The 23,222-nt window shown below is 42.0% G+C and overlaps 2 protein-coding genes across 4 annotated transcripts in view; one reads left to right on the top strand and one right to left on the bottom strand.

The window, feature by feature from the left end:
* Positions 1-6,087, top strand: part of Pde11 (Phosphodiesterase 11) — a 45,927-nt gene extending 39,840 nt beyond the window's left edge. For 2 of the 3 annotated variants that reach the window (XM_036812818.3, XM_036812817.3), the window contains 10 exons: positions 823-978; positions 1,324-1,845; positions 2,568-2,744; positions 3,721-3,807; positions 3,872-4,039; positions 4,099-4,208; positions 4,269-4,457; positions 4,520-4,736; positions 4,795-4,878; positions 4,939-6,087. In XM_036812818.3, coding sequence (XP_036668713.3) covers positions 823-978; positions 1,324-1,845; positions 2,568-2,744; positions 3,721-3,807; positions 3,872-4,039; positions 4,099-4,208; positions 4,269-4,457; positions 4,520-4,736; positions 4,795-4,878; positions 4,939-6,027 — 2,799 coding nt within the window. In that variant the 3' untranslated portion in view covers positions 6,028-6,087. The remainder of the gene's footprint in view (positions 1-822; positions 979-1,323; positions 1,846-2,567; positions 2,745-3,720; positions 3,808-3,871; positions 4,040-4,098; positions 4,209-4,268; positions 4,458-4,519; positions 4,737-4,794; positions 4,879-4,938) is intronic. The other variant, XM_036812819.3, reaches the window with a different exon arrangement.
* Positions 6,088-7,870: 1,783 nt separating this feature from the next.
* Positions 7,871-23,222, bottom strand: LOC108021574 (peroxidasin homolog pxn-1). The gene is made up of 9 exons (XM_017090356.4): positions 22,484-23,222; positions 12,577-13,157; positions 11,531-12,266; positions 10,814-11,089; positions 10,534-10,751; positions 8,940-10,472; positions 8,465-8,873; positions 8,239-8,392; positions 7,871-8,180 (listed from the first exon to the last, which is right to left on the bottom strand). The coding sequence occupies exons 1-9, from the start codon at positions 22,519-22,521 to the stop codon at positions 7,941-7,943; spliced, it is 4,185 nt and encodes a 1,394-aa protein (XP_016945845.3). The 5' UTR covers positions 22,522-23,222; the 3' UTR covers positions 7,871-7,940.

The raw sequence follows: 23,222 nt of genomic DNA, 5'->3' as shown, positions 1-23,222 counted from the left end.
GAATCGAGCCCAAAATACACCGAAAGCCCGACGATTTTTGGTGCGAATGAGGCGGCTTATTATGGTTATGGACTCACCAGTTACGCTCGGGTGCAGATCTTTCAGTCGATCCCAGTGGACTTTTGACTTGGCTAAATGGCTGGCCAAACAAATGTCAGCCGGCAGCGACAGTCGGAGGCGTCTCTGAGCTGATAACCTCCCAATTTCTGGGGGGAGAAAGGCAGATAGATCATGGAGAATGTGTGCCAAGTGGGCCTAAAATAGACTGGTCCAACGGAGAAAGATTGATAGAGAACATGGTTCTGGTCGGGCATTATTATCAGTGATATTTTGGGGGAGAAAAGGTAGATAAACATTTAGTAAACATGTCTAAGAAGAATTTCAAAGAGAAGAGATGGATAATATATACATTGTTAATAGTAATTAAATGATAAATTGCTAGTAAGATTAGTTAGTCAAGTTGTTTTTAAAGCTCAGATAAAGCGATACCTTCCATTGTGGGTCTCCAACAATATATTAATCAATTAAATTAATATCCCAAAATGTATAAGAAAACAAGGAATGACTGAAATCGTATTAAATAATATTTAAATGACCATAAGGATAAGGACAAAGCATAGATTTTATATAGATTGATTTGTATTATGTTGTATACAATCAATTTAATTAATCTCCTCAAAATATACAAAGCAACCAGGAAGTAGCATTGAAATCATTAATAAAGGCTTACGTGCACAAAACCTAGGTTAACAACAAAAACTCATTTAAATGGATAACTAATTCGTGCACAAATTAATTTCGTTTCCCCCAATTTCCCCACAGGACGAGCGATTCAATTGTGAAATTGACTCGTTGACCGGCTATCGGACGAAGGCCTTGCTCTGCATGCCCATCAAGGATTCAGCCGGGGATGTGATTGGCGTGGCGCAGGTCATCAACAAAATGAATGGCGAGTGCTTCTCCGAAATCGATGAAAAGGTGAGTGGGTCTGAATGGGAACAGTGGGGGGGGGGGGAGCCAAATGCGGAAGCGGACAAATGGGGCCATGTGGAGATCACATGACGGGGCAGTCTGATGGTTTCTTTTGTTCCGAATAAAGCCGCATAAGAGCTGCACCCACCCAGCCTGGCAAATTGCATTCATTATTCAACAAAGGGGAAACTTGTTAAGAAAGCTTAGCAGAATGTCAGGCAAAATGCCATAAGGGATTATCCGATGTGTGCCTGCCACTGGGACTCTCTCATAATTTTTATGGCATTTAGCAAGCTCTACTTTTTGCTGTTTTGAGTAATGTTAATCCCCTGCGGTAATCCCCCTTTACAGGTCTTTGCCTCGTATCTGCAGTTTTGTGGCATTGGACTGCGAAATGCACAGCTGTATGAGAAATCTCAATTGGAAATCAAGCGGAACCAAGTGCTTCTGGATCTGGCCCGTATGATCTTCGAGGAGCAGAGCACCATCGAGCACATGGTCTTCCGCATCCTTACCCACATGCAGAGTCTCATCCAGTGTCAGCGGGTCCAGATCCTCCTGGTCCACGAAGCGGATAAGGGTAGCTTTTCGCGGGTCTTCGACTTCGAGGCGAACGACCTGAGCGAGGAGGAGGCCACCTCCCGAACCAGTCCCTACGAATCCCGGTTTCCCATCAACATAGGGATCACCGGACATGTGGCCACCACCGGGGAAACCGTAAATGTACCCAATGCCTACGAGGACGATCGTTTCGATGCCAGTGTGGATGAGAACTCCTGCTTCAAGCACCGTTCTATTCTCTGCATGGCCATTAAGAACTCCCTGGGACAGATCATTGGTGTTATCCAGCTGATCAACAAGTTTAATGAGTTGGTAAGTACTGGGGATGTTTTTGGAATGGTACTCAATAATTACTGGGAAAAATTTTTCGAGAAACTTAAAATACTTTTTGTATATTAGCTAAACGTTTACAAGAATATTCTACACAGAGAGAAACAAGAAAGAACATCTGAAAACATATATTTCAATTTTACAGATTTTCTAAAAAATTGTCTTTTTGCTATGATCACCTCTACTTAACTTTGAATACAAAAGCAACTCAATTTAAGCTGTTTTTGTTCTTTCTCAAGGAACATTTTCAATAGCAATTCAAGAACAAATTTATCTTGATTTGTATGTAACATTTTTGAGAACATTTTAAACTGAGCTAGGAACTTATAAACATTATAATACACAGGAAATTAAAACCAAAATTACCTTAATAACAACTTTATACGAAAGCAACTCATTTTAAGAGGTTTATGTTCTTACTTGAAGAACATTTTTGTGAAAACCATATTTTAAGAACCAATTCAACTTGATTTTAAGTAACATTTTTGAGGAAGCTTTCAACTGAGTTAGAAACATCCAAATTCCCTCTGTATGCAAAATAGAGAACCTATTGCTTTCGAATAACTCAAGAGCAAATTAGTCAAACCCGTTGAAGTTTTTCTTTATCTATTAACCTTAAAATTCTCGAAAAATATTCGGTAAGTATCATTAAACTCCCTTAATATACATATCATTAATTTAAACTGCTCTTTCTGCTCCCTCAGGACTTCACCAAGAACGACGAGAACTTCGTGGAGGCGTTCGCCATCTTCTGCGGCATGGGCATCCACAACACGCACATGTACGAGAAGGCCATCGTGGCGATGGCCAAGCAGAGTGTCACCCTGGAGGTGCTCAGTTACCACGCATCGGCCACCATGGACGAGGCTCATCGGCTGCGGGTGAGTTCCCATCAGCTCGTAGTATTCTCGTATTCTCGCATTCCGTTCCGGATTAAATTGCCCTCCCGGGTGCCGTTGTATGGAGGCCAGTGAAATGCTTAATTTTATTTGCACTCACTTAATTTGCCCGAGGCCAAGAGGTCGTCCACTAGTTTGCTCTCTTAATTTTTACGCAGAGCCATAAATTAATGTGTCCTGCCGGAGACCCACTTTATGTGCTTCCCTGTTGCATTGTCCTCAGTGCTCCTCTGTCTTCAGTGTTAGCTTCACGGTTTTTATGCTTTTATTATTTCTGTGTGACAGAAACAGCAGCAACAAGCTGTCCCACTGGCACCCATTTCCCCTTGCCTCCCCCCAGAAAAAGCTTCAACGTGTTGACAGTTGTAATTAGTTTGTTCGCACAAGTATGACAAAAAGAAACTTTTCTACTGAATCGTGCGACTACTCCCCAAAGCTGGCTCTTCATCGCCGGACACTCTCTGTAATTATGCTGGGAAAATTATGACCGCCTGTCGAGTTGCCCGCCAGACAAAGATGCTGGGTTATTAATTTTAATTAAAATTATGCCATAGTAGGCTTTACTTTTGCAACAAGCGAAGGCGGAGAGACGATTATGGCATCAAGCTGGGAAACCCTTTTTTCCGGTCCACAGTTTCCACTGGCGGAAAATGTCAGAAAATTTGATAAACCTCTTGGCTTTGGTGGCTAATATAGCACCATTTACATTTGCCGACAGCAAACAGATGAAGGTCCGGCGGGGAGATTTTCCTAATTTATTTCTTTTCTTGTTGGTGTCTTGGGTTCGAGCACGTGCTGCCTTTTCTTTGAGGTGTGGAAAATAAGTGGCTCTGGTCTAAAGTTTATGAAATTTTGAGATATTGTGGGTTCTTACAAATTAGACATTTAAACTTTCAGACATGAAAACCTAATTCGATTCAAGTACTTTACAATATTTAATATAATTATTTATTTTTAGCGGCTTCGGGTACCCTCAGCTGTACATTTCCGACTACATGACTTCAAGTTCGATGACATACACTTTGAAGATGATGACACATTGAAGGTAAGCTTGGAAAGCTATATAAAAATATTACAAAAATATTTTATTATATTGTTTTATTTTTTAGGCCTGCCTTCGCATGTTTTTGGATCTCGATTTTGTGGAACGTTTTCATATTGACTATGAAGTTCTATGCCGTTGGCTGTTGAGCGTCAAGAAAAACTATCGCAATGTTACCTATCACAATTGGCGGCATGCCTTCAATGTGGCCCAAATGATGTTTGCTATTCTAACTGTGAGTAAAGAACTTCAACTATATTTGAAATAAATATTTATTGAAAATATTATTTAAAGACCACGCAATGGTGGAAGATCTTTGGCGAAATCGAATGCTTGGCGCTTATTATTGGCTGTCTTTGTCATGATCTCGATCATCGAGGGACTAACAACTCCTTCCAGATTAAGTGAGTATATAACTCTGAAAAAAAAGAGACAGTACTTAATTAAACCTTTAATTTTTTTAGGGCCTCGTCGCCTTTGGCGCAGCTGTACTCCACCTCCACAATGGAGCATCATCACTTTGATCAGTGTCTAATGATCTTGAATAGTCCTGGAAATCAAATCCTGGCTAATCTATCCTCCGATGATTATTGTCGCGTTATAAGGGTGTTGGAAGATGCTATTTTGTCCACTGATTTGGCAGTGTATTTCAAGTGAGTTTGGGTGAAACATATATTTAATAAGTTAGTTTTTAATTTCTCTATTTATTAAACAGGAAACGAGGACCTTTCTTGGAGAGTGTGGACCAACCGGTAAGCCATTGGGTGGCCGAGGAGCCGCGCGCACTTTTGCGTGCCATGAGCATGACTGTCTGTGATTTGTCGGCCATCACGAAGCCGTGGGAGATCGAAAAGCGTGTGGCCGATTTGGTTAGTTCGGAGTTCTTCGAGCAGGGCGACATGGAGAAGCAGGAGCTGAACATAACTCCTATTGTAAGTTAGAAAAAACTAAAAAAAAAGTAAAAGTTTAAAGAGAAATTCGTCTTTTTAGGACATCATGAATCGCGAGAAGGAGGATGAGCTGCCCATGATGCAAGTCAACTTTATTGACTCCATTTGCTTGCCAATCTATGAGGTTTGTATGGGCTGTTTACTTATATATTAATTGTATAATAATTTCTGTTGAACCTAACAGGCCTTCGCCACCCTCTCCGACAAGCTGGAGCCTCTTGTGGAGGGCGTGCGCGATAACCGCGGTCATTGGATCGATCTGGCCGATGTTGTGAAATCCAAAGCTAGTCAGGATCAGGAGCCAGGGGAGGAGCAGCAGAAAAATGTGATATCGAACGGTGACTGCAAGGCGATGAGTGATGATGATGTGGCTGCGCCGGAAGCGGAAGTGCCAGTGACAGCGGAGCAAACAAGCGTAAATGGCCCAAATGTTGCCAGCACCAACAGCACCACTAATAAGAACATTGCCGTCGCTTCTCATCCCACCAGCACCCAGCCCAGTGATGATGATGATGATGCGAAGGCGAAGGCTAAGGAGGAGAATGGTCTCGATGACGAAGTGGAGGAGGCCTCGAACAGTACCTGCAGCTCCTCGACCGCCTCCAGTCGCCTATCAACGCCACCGCCCACCGGCGAGGATGACAGCACGCCAGTTTCGCCCTCGAAAACCCTTCAGGCCAGGCTGGTGGCTGCCAATTTGAATGCCTTGCAAAGGCAGTCAACCAACCAGGTTCAATCCCAAAAGCAACGTTGCAAGAGTTGCGACCATTCCCGCAGCGGGCTGCAGATTCGCAAGACGAGCTCTCTGCGTGGCGCCCAGGAACTCGAGCTGGATGGCAGGGCAAAGAATGGAAACAACGCTGCTCTCTGCAAAAGCACGCCCGTGATCAATAACCACAGCCATCACCATAGTCATAATCACAGCCACAACCACAACCATAACCACCATCATCATCATCACTCGCATCACAATCATGGCCAGCATGGGATCGGGATTGGCAGTGCCAGCATCGGTGGAAGTGGCCTAATCAGCCTGACAACACCGCTGCTGGCGACGGATAGTGATAGGATACCAAAAATCGTGGGCAAACTCGGAAATCTCGATGGCCTGCCCTTTGCCAACGGCATTGGAGGCCCACAAAATGGTCATGGGTTGCCGTTGCCCTTCGGCAGCTATCAAAATCATCATCATCATCATCATCATCATCTCCTGGCGCGTCGTCATTCGGAGACAAACAGCAATGGGGCCACCGCTGTGGCGGCTGAAAAATAAATACATCCCAATCTGGTGTGTTCCTAGAAACTCATATAGTAAGAGATAAGGGATCTAATAGTTAAACAGAAAACTCTTTAAACATATTTGTGATGTCTGAAATTATGCAAGACACTTGTATTGGTCCTATCTCTTGAAAAGTGTTTTCTAAACAAAAACCACTGTATCGAGAATTCTAGATCACACTAGCATATCTTCAATATGTACATAGTTCTATCCACCTCATCTTTATCGCCACACACACAAAACAACCACCCACTCTCATCTTGTATATAATATCCACTTTGAGCAACAGTATCGCAGTGCAGTAGGAAAGGATAATGAAAGGTTAAACACATACCATAAGAAAATTGTGGCACAGCAATTTAATAGCCTACAACTAAAACTAAATAGAAAGATTCCTATAAACGTATGTAATTCGTATATATTCTTATGTATGTGTATATTTTGATCTGTGTGTCTTTTAACTTAAATATTTAGTTCATACCGTCAGCGTTAGTTAATGATAATGCAAAGAAGTCAAATTCTCTAGATGTTTAAGCACCAACCAACAAAAGAAACAAAAGAAAAATTGTACCAAAAAAAAAAGGGAAGAGTAGTGAATTCTCCAATTGTCGTTTGCTTGCAAGTAACGCTCATCTTCGATTGAAAACACAGCAAGGATAAAAGTATTGTAATGTCCCGAAACACATACATATACGAGTACGATAACACTGTATAACTGTAAACGTTAGTTGAATTATCTCTATGGGTACCAAAAGTCTAACTTTAGTAGCATTAACCAACCGCTTAGTGATGATGTTAGCTGTCGAGTAACGAAAAACCGATCCGATCGCGACCCTAGATTATAGTGAATACCCTTAATAGTACACCCGAAACAAGAAACCAGAAAACAAAACAAACACTAAGCGCTTTGATCTTACCCATCTCTGCGCTCTTTTCGAATTTAAATAATTGTAATGTTATGCGATAGTAAGAAATGTATGTGTATCTACCTATGTACTCGATGGCCTCAATGGGCTGGCCTAATGTGCAAAACCCAGACCATCTAGGGAGCATCTTGGAAGGTCCTTGTACCATCACATCAGCACGTCTAACGTTCTGTGTGTGGGTGTCACTTGGACCCACTGCTCGTACATATTTAGCAGATGCGTCTATATAAATTCATATAATCCTTCTTTAGATTAAATTGTACTTTGTGAGTTTTGTTATTTATTGTCGGCATTATAGAGAAACCTATCGAAAATACACAAAATATTTGCTGTAAAGGACCATGTTCAATAAGGCAAAACTAAATAAAGCAACATAATATCTAATAATTGTGTTTTATTCCTTGGATATATCTAAATCTTTCTACTACTTTGCATGCATTGTTTTTGAGAGACAGAATTTTGATCCTTTGAAGTATCTTTTTTATAGATTGGGTACTGCTTAGAATAGCATTGATTTGGTAACCTGAGGACCTGATGTTGGAACTATTAGTTTTAAAAGGGTGGCTAACATTAAAGTGTTTCGGGAACTAGTCAAAATATAAGTGCACTAAGATTAGTGATCTTGGACTCGACCAACGAGGTGTAGAAATACAATAGAAACAATCAGTTGTTATTTCACTCACATAAGTGTTTATTATAATTTGTTAATAGTTATGCTGTAACTTTAATTAGGATATAACTAGGACACTGCGCTCAACAAATGTCTGATGATGGGGCCGAGTGTTTTGTATCTTATGACGTACAGAACTGGCGAGTATATGTATGTATATAGATCTCGCTTATGCATTGGACAAGTCTTTAGGTAAGCAAACAACAAAGAATCATATGTACAAACGCTAGAGTTATTCACAAAATACGCCATTATTGATCGCTTTTGCTTACTCCTCCGCACTCAAAATTGATTGATTGGCTTCCTGGATTTTACAGGGAAGCAATGAAGGGCGTCAGGTCGGGGAACTTGAAGAGATTCTGGTTGCGGGATCGGGTGACACGAGGCTGAGCCTGACCCTGTCGCTGTTGGGGATTGAAGCCACTGGCCTGCTGGCCGGTGAGGTAAATGCCGCACTGCGAGTTACACACCTCGTCGCGCAGAATGGCTTCCTTGGGCCACTGGCGGATCAACTGGCCGCAGTCGGTGATGCGCAGAGAGGCACACTGGGCCTAAAAGGGGAAAAAAACGTTTAGAAAATCTTACTTCAAGGATTATTTAAGGACTTACCCCTTCGGCAGAGCAAACACAACTAGTGCAGGGCGATGGGAAGGCAGATTCGCCCACACGAACATTACGGTTGCCAATCTGACAGCCCTGGACATTTTCACGCCAGGCATTCAAGTCAATCTGGGGCATGGAGGCGCAGGGCACACGTGGGTTTCTTTAAAAATAATTAAGAAACATAATAATTAGTAATTTAAAAATTAAGAAAATTAAAAATATAAGCACTCACAGGAAATTGCTGGGCAAGTCGAAGGCAGCACGCTGCATATCTCCGGTGATCTCCAGGTTCTCGCACACAATCTTGGCCAGCGTCACCTTGCGGACCTCAGCCAGCTGAGCCTCCGTGAACTTGACCTCTGGGTTCTGGTTCTCGTACCAGAAGCGATCGCATTTCCTCAGCTGCCTGAACTGGATGCCAATGATGCAGGCCAAGGTGGGTCCCACCAGACCGCCCTGAAGAGGACGCTCCGTCATGGCGCCAGGGAACAGATCGATATCATCCACGCTGGCATAGACCTTTTGGAAGCGGTTGATCACCTCCGTGGGAATCTCCCGGCTCAGATCGTTCCAGTTGGTGGCGCGTTTCAGGTTGCAAAGGGCACGGTAGTTGTTGTATGAGGGGATTCCATGGTCACGAGCTGGAGGATAACAATTAAAGTTATTAAATCTCCTCCAGAAAAATCAGATGAATTATTAAAACTTACCCCTCTGGATATTCAGAGCGATCAAGTCAATGCCGGAGAAGGGAATCTTGCGGTCCTCGAACAGATGGTTGGTCACCTCTCCGGTGATGAACTGATCTAGGGTCTCCATAGGAGTGGCCACCAGACCACGCAGGATTTCATCAATAATTCCAGGCTGCAGGAGGGCATCCATGCGGAAGAAGCCATCGCGCAAAAGTAGTGGAGGTTCCACAGGCTGGTGCTGGACACTCAGACGAGGAATATGGGGACGCAGCAGGGAGTGTCCAATACGGAAGGCAGCAGCTGCAAATTCATTGAAGACAATCGGTGAGCAGGATGGGTTGTAATCCTTGTAGTATCCCTGGGGCAGGAGCTTCAGGCCATACAGATTGACGGCATTCCAGCTGAGGATACGGGGCAGGAACTCATTGAACACAATATGTTGCACCTGGGCACCAACAATTTTACGGGCATGATGGAAAAGCTGCTCTCCATTCCAGTGGGGATTCACTCCGCGGAGACCCTCGACAATCCGGTTATGCTCACGCAGAAAGGCAGTGTGGATGGCAGTCAGACCTGGCTGCTCGGAGGCACGATCATCGCCTCCATAGAAGCACAGACCGTTGCGGGATTTGCACTCGGGATGGGGTCCCAGGGGCAGCAGTTCCTTGCCCCTCAACTGGGTGCTGTTCATCCGTCCGGAGAATCCTCTCAGTTTGCTTGACAGACAAGTGGTCTCGCCATAAACCATGGAACCATCCAAGAAGTGAGTGTTCTGGTTGATCTGGTCGCGGGGACCCAGAGATTGCTGGCCAGGCAGCGATCTCATCGAGGGGAAGCAGAATCGCTCGCCACTCGTAACATTCACCTCGGGATAATAGAAGTCACCGGCGGGCACCGGGAAGGGATTACACTCAGGGTGGACTGTCTGGCGGGAGTTGCAGGGTCGGCAACTGGGGATGGACTCGTGGAAACCCTTGTGGATTGGGGTCAAAGTCAAATCGTGATCGACAAACTGGGCGAACTGCATCACCATCAGGGAGTAGCGAGTGTGCAGGTTCGAGATATCAGGATGGATGGTAGTGGAAATGGTACGGGGATTGGGCAACTGGGTTCCAGTCACTCCAGTAACTCGGGGTGCCGAAATACCATCCTCATACTGAGCGGGCAGCAGGCGGGAGAAAGTGGTCAGCGACTTGCCCCAGTTGGGATTACGCAGATTGTTGCACTTTCCGGACATGGTGCGGAATGGAGAGTTGGCATCGCACTGCTGATTGGGTTCGGGGCACTCATCCAGTGGCTTCTGGGCACCGCCAAGCAGACCACTAATGTCCACCGTTTGCAGGGTATCAGTCAGTTCGTTGCGATTAAAAGCATTCTGGTTGGGATTGAAGATCTGACGCTTGCGTCTGGTGATGTGATTAAGGGACTTCACAATCTCATTGGAGGTCAGCTCGAAGATCAGCGAGGAGTTGGCCAGGTTCAGGGCAGCCAAGTTGGCCTTGCTGAAAGAGGCAGCAGTGCCATCGGGGGAGCGGGCACTGATGCCACCCTCTGGAAAGGAAATGGGTATGATATTAGTTTAAATTTTTATCAAAAATCATATAAAACCTACTTGTACGCCACACTTCGTACTCGAAACGCTTGCGTTCCTCCAATTCCTGCTTGGCACGTTCCACAGCAGCCTCGATGAGCTCGGGACTCAGCTCGGCAATGGCTTCCTTGGTAGCTGGTTCAACTTCCACGTGCTCCACATGAACCTCATCCTCGGGATTCACTTGCCAGGGCTTCAGATCGAACTTGGGCAGCTGATCGCAGTCCAAAATTGAGTTACTAAAAAAAGAGACAAGGCTCTAGAATTTATGATCTTAATAATATAACCATTTATTACTCACAGGTAGTTGTCTTCTAGAATGAAAGCCTTGGACTGGGCAGTGCTCACTTGATGGGATCCACACAGCAAACCGGAAAGGGAAGTCTGACGAATGCTCTTCAGCTGGTCCAAAGTGAAGGAAGACGGCGGGATCTCGTTCTCGTACCAGAAGCGATCGGTCTGCTTCAGTTGCTCGAACTGCAGGGTCAGCAGACAGCTGATAGTGGGTCCAAAGAGGGCCCCAACCACGGGCTCTTCAAGCAGGGCACCAACCAACAAATCAACATCCTCAGCGTTTCTAAAAGAGAAAATTATAAATATAAAAACTTTATATCACTTGAACATAATAAAATTAACCACACTGTGTACATTTTTAATGCAGTATATATAAGTTATAATTATCAATTTTACAAGTATTAAAAAAAATGAAAAAGTAAATATAGAGTATAATGCAGAATATATAAATTGAGTGTGGATTTGGTATTGATCTTATTTATATTAAAAAAAGTGAACAAACATGTTTCATTTTTAAATGTTGTATTAATAAAAAATTCATTTTGGGTTTTTAATGATTTTACACTTATTTGGATTAATTTAGAATAAAAAGAAGCCCAATTTGGAATTTATTTAATGGTACATTAAAATCATTTCAATTTGCCAAAAAACTGAACTAAACCGGTATTTAAAAGGTTCGGTTTAAAATGGGGGTCCATAATTTAAAAGTGCCATAAAAACTCACTGGTAAATGTCACGCAGATTGGTGATGTACTCCTCGGGAATGTTGGACACCTGGGCCAGAGTATCGAAGCTCACATTGGCAGCAGCCTGGTCGGCAAAACGACGCTCGCAGAGATCCAGGGCGTGGACATAGGAGGCCACTCCGTGGTCACGACCACGATGGACAGCCAGGGCCAACTCGGACCAGCCTTCGGCATTAGTTTGACTGGGCACCAGGGACTTTTGCAGGGCGGCAATGGACAACAGTTCGTGGGCGGACATCTTCTTGGCCAGCATCTCCGGGGGATACATGCTCCAGAAGGCGGGCATGGCGGCGGTGGCGAACTCATTGTAGATGCCTCCCCTTACCGAGCTGGAGTAGTTGCTCGAGTGCTTCTCGGGCGTTAGTCGCAGACCCTCCTTGGCCGTCGTCTCCTGTCCCAAAACCAGGGGAAGGAACTCGTTGTAGGTGATGTGCTGAATGGTGGCCGTAATGATTCTCCTGGCCTCCAGGAACACATCCTCCTCGGACCAATCGGGATTGATGTGCGCCAATCGCTCGCCAATGTTATTGTGCTGCTGCAGAAGGGCACGATGCAGGGCTCCGGTGGCTCCGGCCACTTGGCAGTACTTGCAGGACTCCACCTTGACTCCTCCACTGATGTAGGTGCGCAGCTGGTCGAATTCATGGCGAGTAGAGCCATACAATCCAGAGCCATCGATATAAGCCGAGGCAATGTTCATCTGCTGGCGAGTGTCTGCAAAAAAAGATGATTTATTTTACGCACTACTTCGAATTCGTCAAATCTCTTCACACAGAAGAAAAAAAGTTCTTAATGCCATTCTCTCGGTTTTATAAGTAGGCCAAAATCAATCTCAAATAGAGATTAGGTGTTCCCCATTTGCGATACTTCCTTATTTCCTATTCACAAATCTTCAGTTGAAAAACATATTTGAGAACACATTTCTCTTGATTTTAAGAACGTTTTTTCTTCAATAAGTAAAAAAACGGAGACCATTTGGTCTTAGCTCTTTTCCTTTCCCAATTTTTCTTTGGCTTAGACCTACGTTTCTGGCACGCCTCCGCATCGAATCCTGGTGCGGATCGCTTGTACTCCTTGCAATCGGGACCCGCCCGAACGAAGCACTGCTGCAGCTCGCTGGGATCCTTGACGGCGGAGTCGCGTTCGCAGCACTTTCCGGAGATGGGCAGCTGTCCGACCTCGACCAGGTCATTGGCCAGCAGTTGACCCCAGGCGGGCAGCATGGCCGTGATGTGGGCATGGCGCAGTTCACCCTCCACATGGCGCTGTAGTTGCTCGATCACCAGCTCGGCATCGGGTAGAGCATGGGTTCCCTTGGAGGTCCTCGGCTGGCTAACGCCATCGGCATAATCGGCCACCAAGAGGCGTTGGAAGATATCCCCTCGGGCACCCCACTTCCGGTGGGACACATTGTTGCACTCGGCGGTCGGCTGGCGGTACTTGCTCGGCGGGCAAACATCATAGTCGCCGGCCACACTGCCCTCTCCCTCATCGGAGGATCCGCATTGGGTCAGGGAACGGGCACGCTCGGAGCTCAGGGCATTGATGGCCGCATTCTCCAGGTCCTCGGGGATACGAAGTGTCAGACTGGGAGCGCAAAGGCACCTGGAAATTACAAGAGGAAGGATAATAAATTAGTAACATATTTTAACAATGAGTAATAAATAAATCAATATTATCAATGGTCGAGTCCAGTCTAAGGGAAATAAAATAAATTTATTTAAGAAGTGCGTTTCACAAATCCGAAAGCTTCCACAGTTAACAAAATTCACTTTAATGCCAAGATGTCTATAGTATGACCTTTAAAATCACGAATTTTAAACATAAACAAGCAATCTAACCCCTAATGTCTTTATCACATGCTTTTCATAATTAATTTGAAACGAAGAATTTAATTTTAGATCTTCATATTCTCTTAAATAAAAACTAGTTTTCATTAAGAAAGAGAGAATATGAAAATAATGCCAGTTTTATTCTTCTCATTCATTATAATGCAACCAAGCCATTAAACAAAGCTTTTGAATAAAATACAATTAAATCACTCGTTAATAGGCTTTAGACGATTGCTTACTCATCAAAACAACTATCGAAACAGGTACTTTCTTTCCGGGTTAAATTTCCCGACACAATAATTGCTAATCTGTTGGCTTTACCCAAAAATATTAAAAACTTTTACAAAGGTTTTTCCTGCTATTTTGTTATCACAACTAGGTTTAACCCAAAAACTCCGACAACGTGATTGTAAATTGCGCGGAATCGTCTCCGTTTCATTCATTCATGAGCTCGTACTGCATTTTCCGGCATTTAATTACAAGTTTTCTCACAACGACGTCGTTTGCTCACACTGATAATTAAACCGAAACTGAAACCATGCATATAAAAAGCTAAATAATAGAGGAGGCGTAGGTCTGCGATTTTCTGCCTAACCGGATATGAGAAACGTCTGTCGAACAAATCAATTTCGAATTATGAACAATGACGCCGACTGCCCCCAAAAGGCTTTGACTGACTGACTGAGTGACTGACTGGCTGATTGACTGAATGGCTTATTAAGCCGCACTTTGTTGGCCTGTCATTATGCTATTCTATTGATTTCGGCCAGCCGCCTCGGCTCACGTGACGGAGTTTCTTTTGTGGTTGCATTGACATTAATTTCGGAATTGAAGTCTTTTGTCAACAGCAACAATATGCAATTTATATGCGCTTGACGTCAAGATCCAAGATTATGCAACACTCTGCAATCTGGTGGATGTGGGCGTAGAAGATCCGCTTTTAGAACCCGCCTAATGAGCTCATTTCAATTTTTTTGGGTAAACGTCCTCACCTTCCCCTACATACAATTTTTTGCCAAACTCCACTGATACAAAATTATATTCAAGCAGAGTTAACTTTCTGGTTTTTGTTTAATTGGTTTTATTTTTGCTTATTTTATTTAGCACTCTTTTAAAAGTTGAACGTAATTTGTGGTATTTCGTTCGGATTGTTTAGACGAATGTTCAAGGCTTTTGTATGTTTTTGGTAACTTTTAAGTGACCGCTTCCAGTCGATTTTAATGATTGAAGATAGCAATGTTTGGTCTATAAACTTGTCTAGAGTTCAAGAGCCACATAAATCTGTTTTGTTGAGGGGTGAAAAAACCGCAGGAAATGATTGGGTTAATTATGGTTGGAGTTTTCCATGGCTAAGATGTATGAGGTGTGGCATCCTCGGCACATAATCTTGGTAATTATGAGGTAATTTGGGTCACTGTTTCGTGTACACAAATCTCTCCCATTTATTCGCAATCACGCGAAACCCATTACAAAACCATATTCATTATTGCGATTCTGGTATTAAAAATAAAAAAGAAATGCCAAATGAAGTAACGATTACCGAAAATAATTCGTAATGCGATTACCCATTTGCCAGGTGCGTGGCTGCCCATTGGGGCCAGTCGAATGCGGATTCATTGGCCAATATGCAGGCAGCAGTCGGCTGGCAATTGGCACACATAAGTTAATTTATTACCGGGCACGAGTAATCCCCTTTTAGTTGTACTTTTGCAGAACTTGACTGCCGACACGTCTCTCAAAAAACTTGGCCGAAACTGAGCTGAAAGCGAAAGCAGAAGTGCTGGCAATTTACATTTGTTTGTTTATGGCTTTTATGCGGTACGGAGCGGGTCGCCTGGTATTTATGTCACCAGCTGAAATGCAAAAATGTGTGTCATGCCTCACCACTGATGGCACCCATAAAACCAACAAATAAACAAACAAACAAAACAGCGGTCGAAAAAAACCGCAAATAGAAATGCACGGCACATGCCGCGTATACGTTATTTAACAGCATTATGACATCAATAGTTAGCATTTCTTTTTTTTCTTTTTATATTTTTATCTAGCGCTATTTGTTGTTATCCAAATGGTTCAACAGTTAAATAAATCAAATATTGAAAAGGAAAGTTCGTGTGGGGTTTATCAATCATGGGCTTCCATGGACAAACGGAAGCAGAGATCGATTTTAAGTTGTCATAAGCCTTTCAGTTGAACGTGGGGATTTTTGCTGATTTTTCTGATTTGCGTAGCGATTGCTTGAACTTGTTTTCGGCGAAATTTATTTATTTGTTTGACATTTATTTGGTTTGCTCAGCTGACTGGTCGGCAAACGGAAACGGCGCCCAGTATGGTAATCATATATATGACAGGTAGATGATTTTATAAGAATTCGCTTGAGTCAAATTCCTCGTAAAAATCGTACTCGATTATCGGTCACATCGACATTTTTTTCGGGATAATTGCGTTTATATTGATGGAGAGGCTTATTATTAAGATGCACAAACCCATTGTAAGCAGCAGCTCGTGGTATTTGCATTTTGTTTACAGCCGTTTTAAAATCGGTAGTTAGTCATACCGACGATCGATTGGCAATTACAAAACACGTGAGTAAGAATTGTAAAAATACCAAATGGCACATGTAACAAGTCAAACCAGTTGCTTTGAAGAGCTGATGAACGCGTGCCAATCCTAAAATAGTTGACTTTTGTCTGGCAATCAAGCGGCTTGCATAAGCCCAACACAATTGCTTACAATAAATCATTGTTAATTTGTCTTATTTAATAAATATTGCACAAGCGATGGCTGGCTGGAAATTATGCTGCTATTTTTCGATTTGCATAAATTCCCGGCGATGCCGATAAGCGATTTATGTTTAATTTGCAAGTGCTGATAGTTCGGTAGCTGTGCGCAATTGAGAGTCACGAATTAATTGTCTGTGCAATTCATGAATTAAGTGGCCTTAGATAAGGCACTACCCACATATGTATGAGCACTCTGCAGGGGAATACTTAGAAACGGAAAATCTCCGAACACCCCCAATCGCGCTTTGCGCAATCAGCGGGAAAACAAAAGACTTAGGCAACAAACTTGACTGGCTGCCAATTGCCAAATCATGCAGCAATAGCAACAGCAGCCGGTACAATACAAAAATTACTTATGCCTCCGCAGAAGGCTTACACAAATGGGTTAGTGTGGCACCCAGCAATAATAACAAATAAACCCGATTGCGGAAGCCATCGAGTGTTTGGTATGCGCATTACTCATGCGAACGGCCGTTTGACGTCGCTTTTTCATTATCATCAGTCCGCAGTCGCTGCCACCTGGCCAAATATGCAGACGGACCGGGCCAAACACATACATTGTATATATGCTTGTATACCCATATCTTCATCCGTATAGCTACCTATATCTTTATGTATTTGCACGCCTGTCGGCGGCTGGCAACACCCCCTGGCATCCATGCCTTGCTGCAATTACCACAAAGGCACGTAGCGTCATCGTCATGTGACTTTGCACATGATTTCCTACCACCAACACAGGCAGCCGGAAAATCAGCAACACCAGCGACAGCAGCAACAGCAACTACTACTACCACAAAAGCAGGGAACAAAACAAGAAAGCGAAAGTAACTCCAACCAAAGTCGAGTCCTGCATACTCTACTAGTTCAAAGAGGTATTATATTAAAATTTAAATATTTAAATTCAAAAAATTTCACCAGGTTAACATAAGCCATTGGTATCAGAACATATCAAAAAAGTTATTTTAAAAATCTTTAAAAATGTAATAATATATAATATAATACATTTATTACAGATATTTGCAAACCCTTAAAATTAAACATATGTTCCTATACTATATATATTGTTTGATTACTTAAGATTCAGGCCTGATGTGTTACAAATATTAAGTCAGTTAGAAATATTCTCAAATGTATGTGAGCGTTTAAAAAAAATTAATCAGTTAGTCTTTTTCATATATTTTTAAATATGTTTATGTATTTCTTCAAAATTTCTTAAAATTTCCAAAAATATCCAGCTTAGCCGGTTTGAATATTTTCCCAAGCCCAGTTCAAGTCTCTTTTTTTCCTGGCATCATGTGATGGTCATGTGATCACCATTACACACTCCCCAAACACTTTTTGTTTCACTCCAGCGTCGTGGTTTCTTTGTCGTGTTCATTACATAGCCAGTTTCTTGGCTCTAAACATTGCACAATGGGTAGGAGTAGACAGGGCCAAAAACTAGACAAAAGCCTATGAAAAATACTCGTGATTGAATACATTACGCCCTCATTCAGTTTTTACCGCACTTCTCTGGATGGATGAGGAAATATGCACCGAAAAAGCGGGCCAACCGAAGATCTGCATACAGAAATTTTCAAGTGCACTTCATTACCATGGCGATGATCATTGGCAACTTTGATGATCATCCGACATTCGACGTCAAATGCAGGCATGATGCAATTTTCATGTTTACCTCTTTTTTTTGCAGCAAGACTCATCGATGTGGCTTCGAATATTGGTTACATTGCCAAGTCTGTAGTACAAAGTTGCGGCTGCAGATGGTTGCTGGTGAACAGCCAAGAGGCGTGAAGATCATAATTCTATGCCAGTGTGTGTCCCCATGGGGCCGTTGCTTTTTATGGCAAGAAAGTGTAAACGCTGGCAAAGTCACGCGCCGCAGACAGCCATATGGATATACGAATAAACGAATAGCGGGGCGTAACTTTCGTTTTCATTGCGAAAGTGCATACAACTTGATATTGGTAAACAATCCGTAGAGCAGCTTTTTGGCCCCAGTATCTCACAATCTAACAGGGTGTTGCCTGCATGCAAATTGGTGGGGAGTATTCATTTGATATACGATCAAATGGCCGTTTGTTAACGGCATCAAGGTCGCGGCTCGTTTGGCAAAGGGAAAATATAATTGGGCTATTTGGCCCAATTTTAGACCTCGAACTCTCTAAACGGCCCATTAAGGTGATAATAGCGATATGATCGCTCATAATCGTCGAGTAATTTAAAAAAATTGACAACGCACCCATCTTTGTATGGTGAAAATGTTTCTGTGTCACCTAGCCAGCAGCCAAATGCTGTGAAATCTTTTCGGGCAATTTGAGGTGAAATGTGAGAAAGTTATACGAATTTTTGGGAATGGACATTAAGATAGAAGTCGATAAGGGGAACAGGGTGCAGATGCCCATATAAATTTAGTAGTTTTACGTAGAATTTTTATAGAGAACACTAAATAGGGATATAGTATCGAAAAGAGGCTTTTAATAATTATAATTTCTTTTTTGAAGATTACATTTTCAGACCTTAAAATAAAAAAAAATCCAAAAATATTTTATAGAAAAAATTAAATGGGATTAGGAACTAAAAATATTATAAAATAACTTACACAGCTTAGATTGTGAAACTTTAATTAGAAAAAACCCATCTAAATTATTCGGAAAACTCCTAATCTCTCACCCCAGTATAATAATCATCTCCATTGCTATCCTCATCCGACTTATGTAAGAAAGGCAACCTGTTGCAGCACCTTGAAATGACGGAAGACGCCAGCTTCACTCAGCAGGCAAGTGTCAAATGAAACCTCAAAAGGCTCTTTTAACTCCATTTGAAGAGCTGGGCGCATCAACAAATACTTAGTTCCGTTGCTGGACAGCAAAATTACTCAAAAACCGAAAAAATATGGCCCAGTCAAGCCTGTTGGCCACTTCATCCTGTTGAAGTTGATTACGTCTTACAATGAAAACAACAAAAATTTCACTTTCGTCTGCTTGGCATTTTGCTTCAGATTTTGTTATTGGTCTTTTGGACGCTTTTTTTTCACAGACGCCTTGTACCGTTATCTCTTCAAGTCGCATCCGAAAAATTTCTTTTTAACCCAAATAAACCAGTCGCAAACAAGATATATGCATGGGTACACATTTTATAAATGTGTTGCGGTTGATTGTGTCACATTTTTATGTATCGAAGGGAAAGACTTCGAGCTATATGGAAAAAGACAATTGGCGGGCCGTTCCTTTTAGATTTTTCTCTTATTTTTTTTGTTGGTCAATATACTTTTATTTTATTCGGGTTAACCCGTTTTTTGGGACCTATGTGTGTAGAAATGAACAAAGTGGTCAGACAGGCGCTGCCAGAGTTGGACACTCGCAGAAATATTTGTGCGCTTTGAATTATTCTTGGCGGAGCAGAAAACAAGTTGGGCAACGGCTTCTTGATTTATGGAATCACTTGGAGTTGGCCAACGACAGAGTTATGCATGCTATCTCAGGGTCAACAACTACATCGATCTCTAGTTCTGATTGCCTTTCACCAGGAAGGCCGAGGAAGAAAAGGAATTCTTGGCCATCTTGCCACGGGCTGAATGACACAAAAGGTTTATTCAACTTTTCACTGGAACAACTTTCGATGTTTGGACCTCTAGCCCAGACAAACGATGATTAATTAGTCAATATATTAGACTTAGACATAAATAAAAAAACGTGTCTCGACTCAGCAAACAACAAATGAAATAAATATGATAAATGGCAGAGCATCGAAAGACGGGCGAAACTTGCAAATTAAATTTACAAAAAGACATAAAAAACCGATTCTCGACCAAGAGAATTCGGTTTCAGTTTCAGATTTCGTTTTAGCCTTGAACTCGTCGTTCTGTTTTTGCTCTCTTAATTACTTATTTATCATATACACGTTGGCTAATTGATTTTTAAGCAGTTCTAGCCCACAAAAAATTAGACAACATCTTGACTAATTCTATCTTCAAATATGTGTTAGGCGAAGAGGCGGCGCCAGTTTAAGTTTAAGTTTAAATTTTAAATTTTGGCCAGGTGCTAATGTTTGTCAGTGAAATAGATTAATCACAGACTAAACACATAAACGATGATGGGAGAGCTATGCGGAATAGTAAGTGGGTTTAAAAACCTTGCTTAGGATCGTCTAATATTTATTTTGAATTCTAAATTTCCATGTTTGGCGTTCTTATAGAGACAAATCATTTTTATCTGATTTATCTCTTATATACTCCTACGTTAGGTATCAATTATGTTAGGTTTAAGCTCTATTAATATTGTTTGTATTAGTTTGTTTGTTTAATCAGTTCTTGTTTTTGGTGTTTGATATATGGAAACTTCTTAAAAAATCTTCCTTCCTGGTTCTTTTTCGATTCGAACGCCTGACCTTCGAAAAGTATAATCTCTAAGGGCACGTGTCCCATCATTTCATCCTATAATATTCACCCACATCCGCGTTGGCCTTGCTACCGTTGAAGCTTTCAGCCTGACTGTCAATTCAAGTTCGTTGCCTAAGTCTTTCGTTTCGACCCACGCAAATGCTCCGAATTCACTTTAAATATTTCGCTCGCAAAAATCACATTTTTTTAGCCGGTAACATCGCATTAGGGGGCGCCAAACCTTGACGCCGCAGTCAATAAAAAAAATGTCAAAAAGTGTTTAAAAATGTTTGTATGCTGTAAAACACTCGAGAAAACTTTTAGCAAGAATTCTACGACATTTAAGTGACTTAAGTGTGTCAACTAGACAATGTCAGCATCTGGCAGCGCAGTCGGCAGTTCAGTTGGCAATCGGCAGCACTTGTGCTTAATTTGCCTGAGCAATCAAGTTGCTCGGCTGCATTCTGAGCGTCGCCGCATGACTAAGCCAAAGAAGTCACAACTGGCCAAGGCCTCTAAAATAGTGAATCTGGTGAGCCCGGCCTGGTCCACCAATGTCGCCAGCCGGCTACGGGGATTATCCAACCAATTGCATAATCGAAATGCTAACGCCGCGTTCCCATTTGCATAACTTAAACACACTGATTAACACAAAACGCCAAATTAATGCGACCGGAGATAGGAGAAAACTTTCTACACTTAGCAGCCGAATGTTAAGTTAACGAACAAAAAATCTGTTAATTAAAACTAGGCTTCGACGCTGAGCTTGTCTTTATCGATAAGGCCAGATTAATTGCAGGCCTACGAATCGGATATGCCTGAAAATTATGTAAAGTATTATGCTTCGGTTTCTTTTTTATTTTTTTATTTGGGATGCCTACGCTGGAAATTATGTCAATGCGGTTAACACAAGACCCAAAAAAAGAGGCGAACAGCGCGGACTGAAAACGAAAATAAAGTCATGATTGTGTAACCGTTCCAAAAACCACCTGGCACGACACACAAACATAAAAAGCGAAAGAGTCTTTTGTTGCCGCTGACAACTTTTTCTCTTCGATTTGCCTTGGCATCTTCCCAGTCAAGAGAGGGAAAAATGAAAGTGAAACTTTTCAAATTGATTTTTCACCGCCGAGCAAAGAAATCCATTTCGAATCGATATTACACGATCGTCATAGCGGCGATCACACCTCGACAAATAAATATTTATATGCAGATATATTCGAGTGTTTTTATCTCTTTCATCATGCAAATTCTATATAGTTTTTTTAGTTTTCGATTTTGTGTTGAGTTAATGAAACGCCTCAAGGACCATTAAAACGGGGAAGTCGAATGGCTCAGTGATAAGCTGACTGACTCTGTCAATCTCTGACTTCCGTTGACGCTTCTTGTTGAACGCGAGGCGAGTAGAAAATTCATGATTAATGATGCTCTCGGCCCGACCAAATGGCCAAATTGTATTCGCCTGCCTTACAGACTATAATTTGCTTTAATGGCCATCTGTGTTTTTTATGCGTGCTCACTGTAGTAGGCCGGCCATTTGGTCATTTGGCCTAAGCTCAAATGCTCCAAGCTAATGCATAAATAAAGTCATAAATGCAGCTGAAACCCGCCTTCAAATATATGCCAAAAAACTAGTTTTTAAGGTCAAACATATAAGTTGAGATTTACATATTCTTGCAATTAAATTGGTTGATTAAGACAAGGACATTTTAATACATTTGTCCTAGTAAGGTAGTAAAAATATAATTGTTAATTCCATTTGTAAGCCAAAGGCTAAGACAACATGTTTTGGAACATTAGATAAAAATCTTAAATTTGTCAAACAATTAAAAGGATCCGTACAATCGCACATTAAAAAAAACAATAGCTATTTTAATTCTTGACTCCACCATTTCACACATTAAACATTAACGGCTTAATTAAGAATGTTCAACTCACCATAAAATTAAACTAATCAGCATTTCTGGCTTCTTCATGTTGAAGCCAATGGCTGCTCCTGCGGCAACTTTCTTTGTTGTGGCTTTTTTATGAGGATTTAAATTAAACGACTTACTAATTTATATGGTTAAGACTTATCAGCTCTTTGTTAAACAAAATAAATAGATTTAAATTATATTTGGCACGTTTTGCAAATTTGTTGATTTGATATATATATTATATTAAATAAATATCAGTAATATATATAATATATGTGTTGCTAGCTATTCTCCTGGCTGGTTTTAACTCTTTTTACTTCTAGCGCTTAACAGGCGGGTGGGGCACCGGGCGAGGAATTTGTCACCAGCGGTGCGACGGAGTCTTGCCAAAGAGATTGTAACCGATGATGTATGCTATGATTTGTATCCTTTCGGTAATTAGCATAACGTTGGCAATGCAGAGCACAGCATTGACCCGAATAGCAGAGCGACGAGCCTATCTTGGCCACCAAATAGGGGTATTATATATCTATATGTATTAATATATATATTTATTTTTTAGTTGTGTGATTTAAGCCGTGCACACGTCTCGATCCGTGCGAACGCGCCAACGAACTGAAACTGAATCTGCGACCGAAACCGAAACACACAAAACGAAACCGTAAACCGACAAACGGAGACCAAGATCCAAGATCTTTTCCAGACCCAGACCCCGACGATAAATCCGACTCTGACTCTGAACGCGGCAGAGGCAAAAACGT

The sequence above is a fragment of the Drosophila suzukii genome, chromosome 2L (genome assembly GCF_043229965.1).
Source record: "Drosophila suzukii chromosome 2L, CBGP_Dsuzu_IsoJpt1.0, whole genome shotgun sequence".
NCBI classification, from domain to species: Eukaryota; Metazoa; Arthropoda; class Insecta; order Diptera; family Drosophilidae; genus Drosophila; species Drosophila suzukii.
The sequence above is the reverse complement of the archived record's forward strand: the minus strand, read 5'-3'. Positions and strand labels throughout refer to the sequence as shown.

Coding starts and splice junctions, on each gene's coding strand:
- LOC108021574 (XM_017090356.4), bottom strand. CDS start 22,521: ATGAAGAAGCCAGAAATGCTGATTAGTTTAATTTTATG. Junction 12,267..12,576: donor TGCGGAGGCGTGCCAGAAAC/GTAGGTCTAAGC, acceptor CTTTTTTTGCAG/ACACTCGCCAGCAGATGAAC. Junction 8,393..8,464: donor GACTTGCCCAGCAATTTCCT/GTGAGTGCTTAT, acceptor TTATTTTTAAAG/AAACCCACGTGTGCCCTGCG.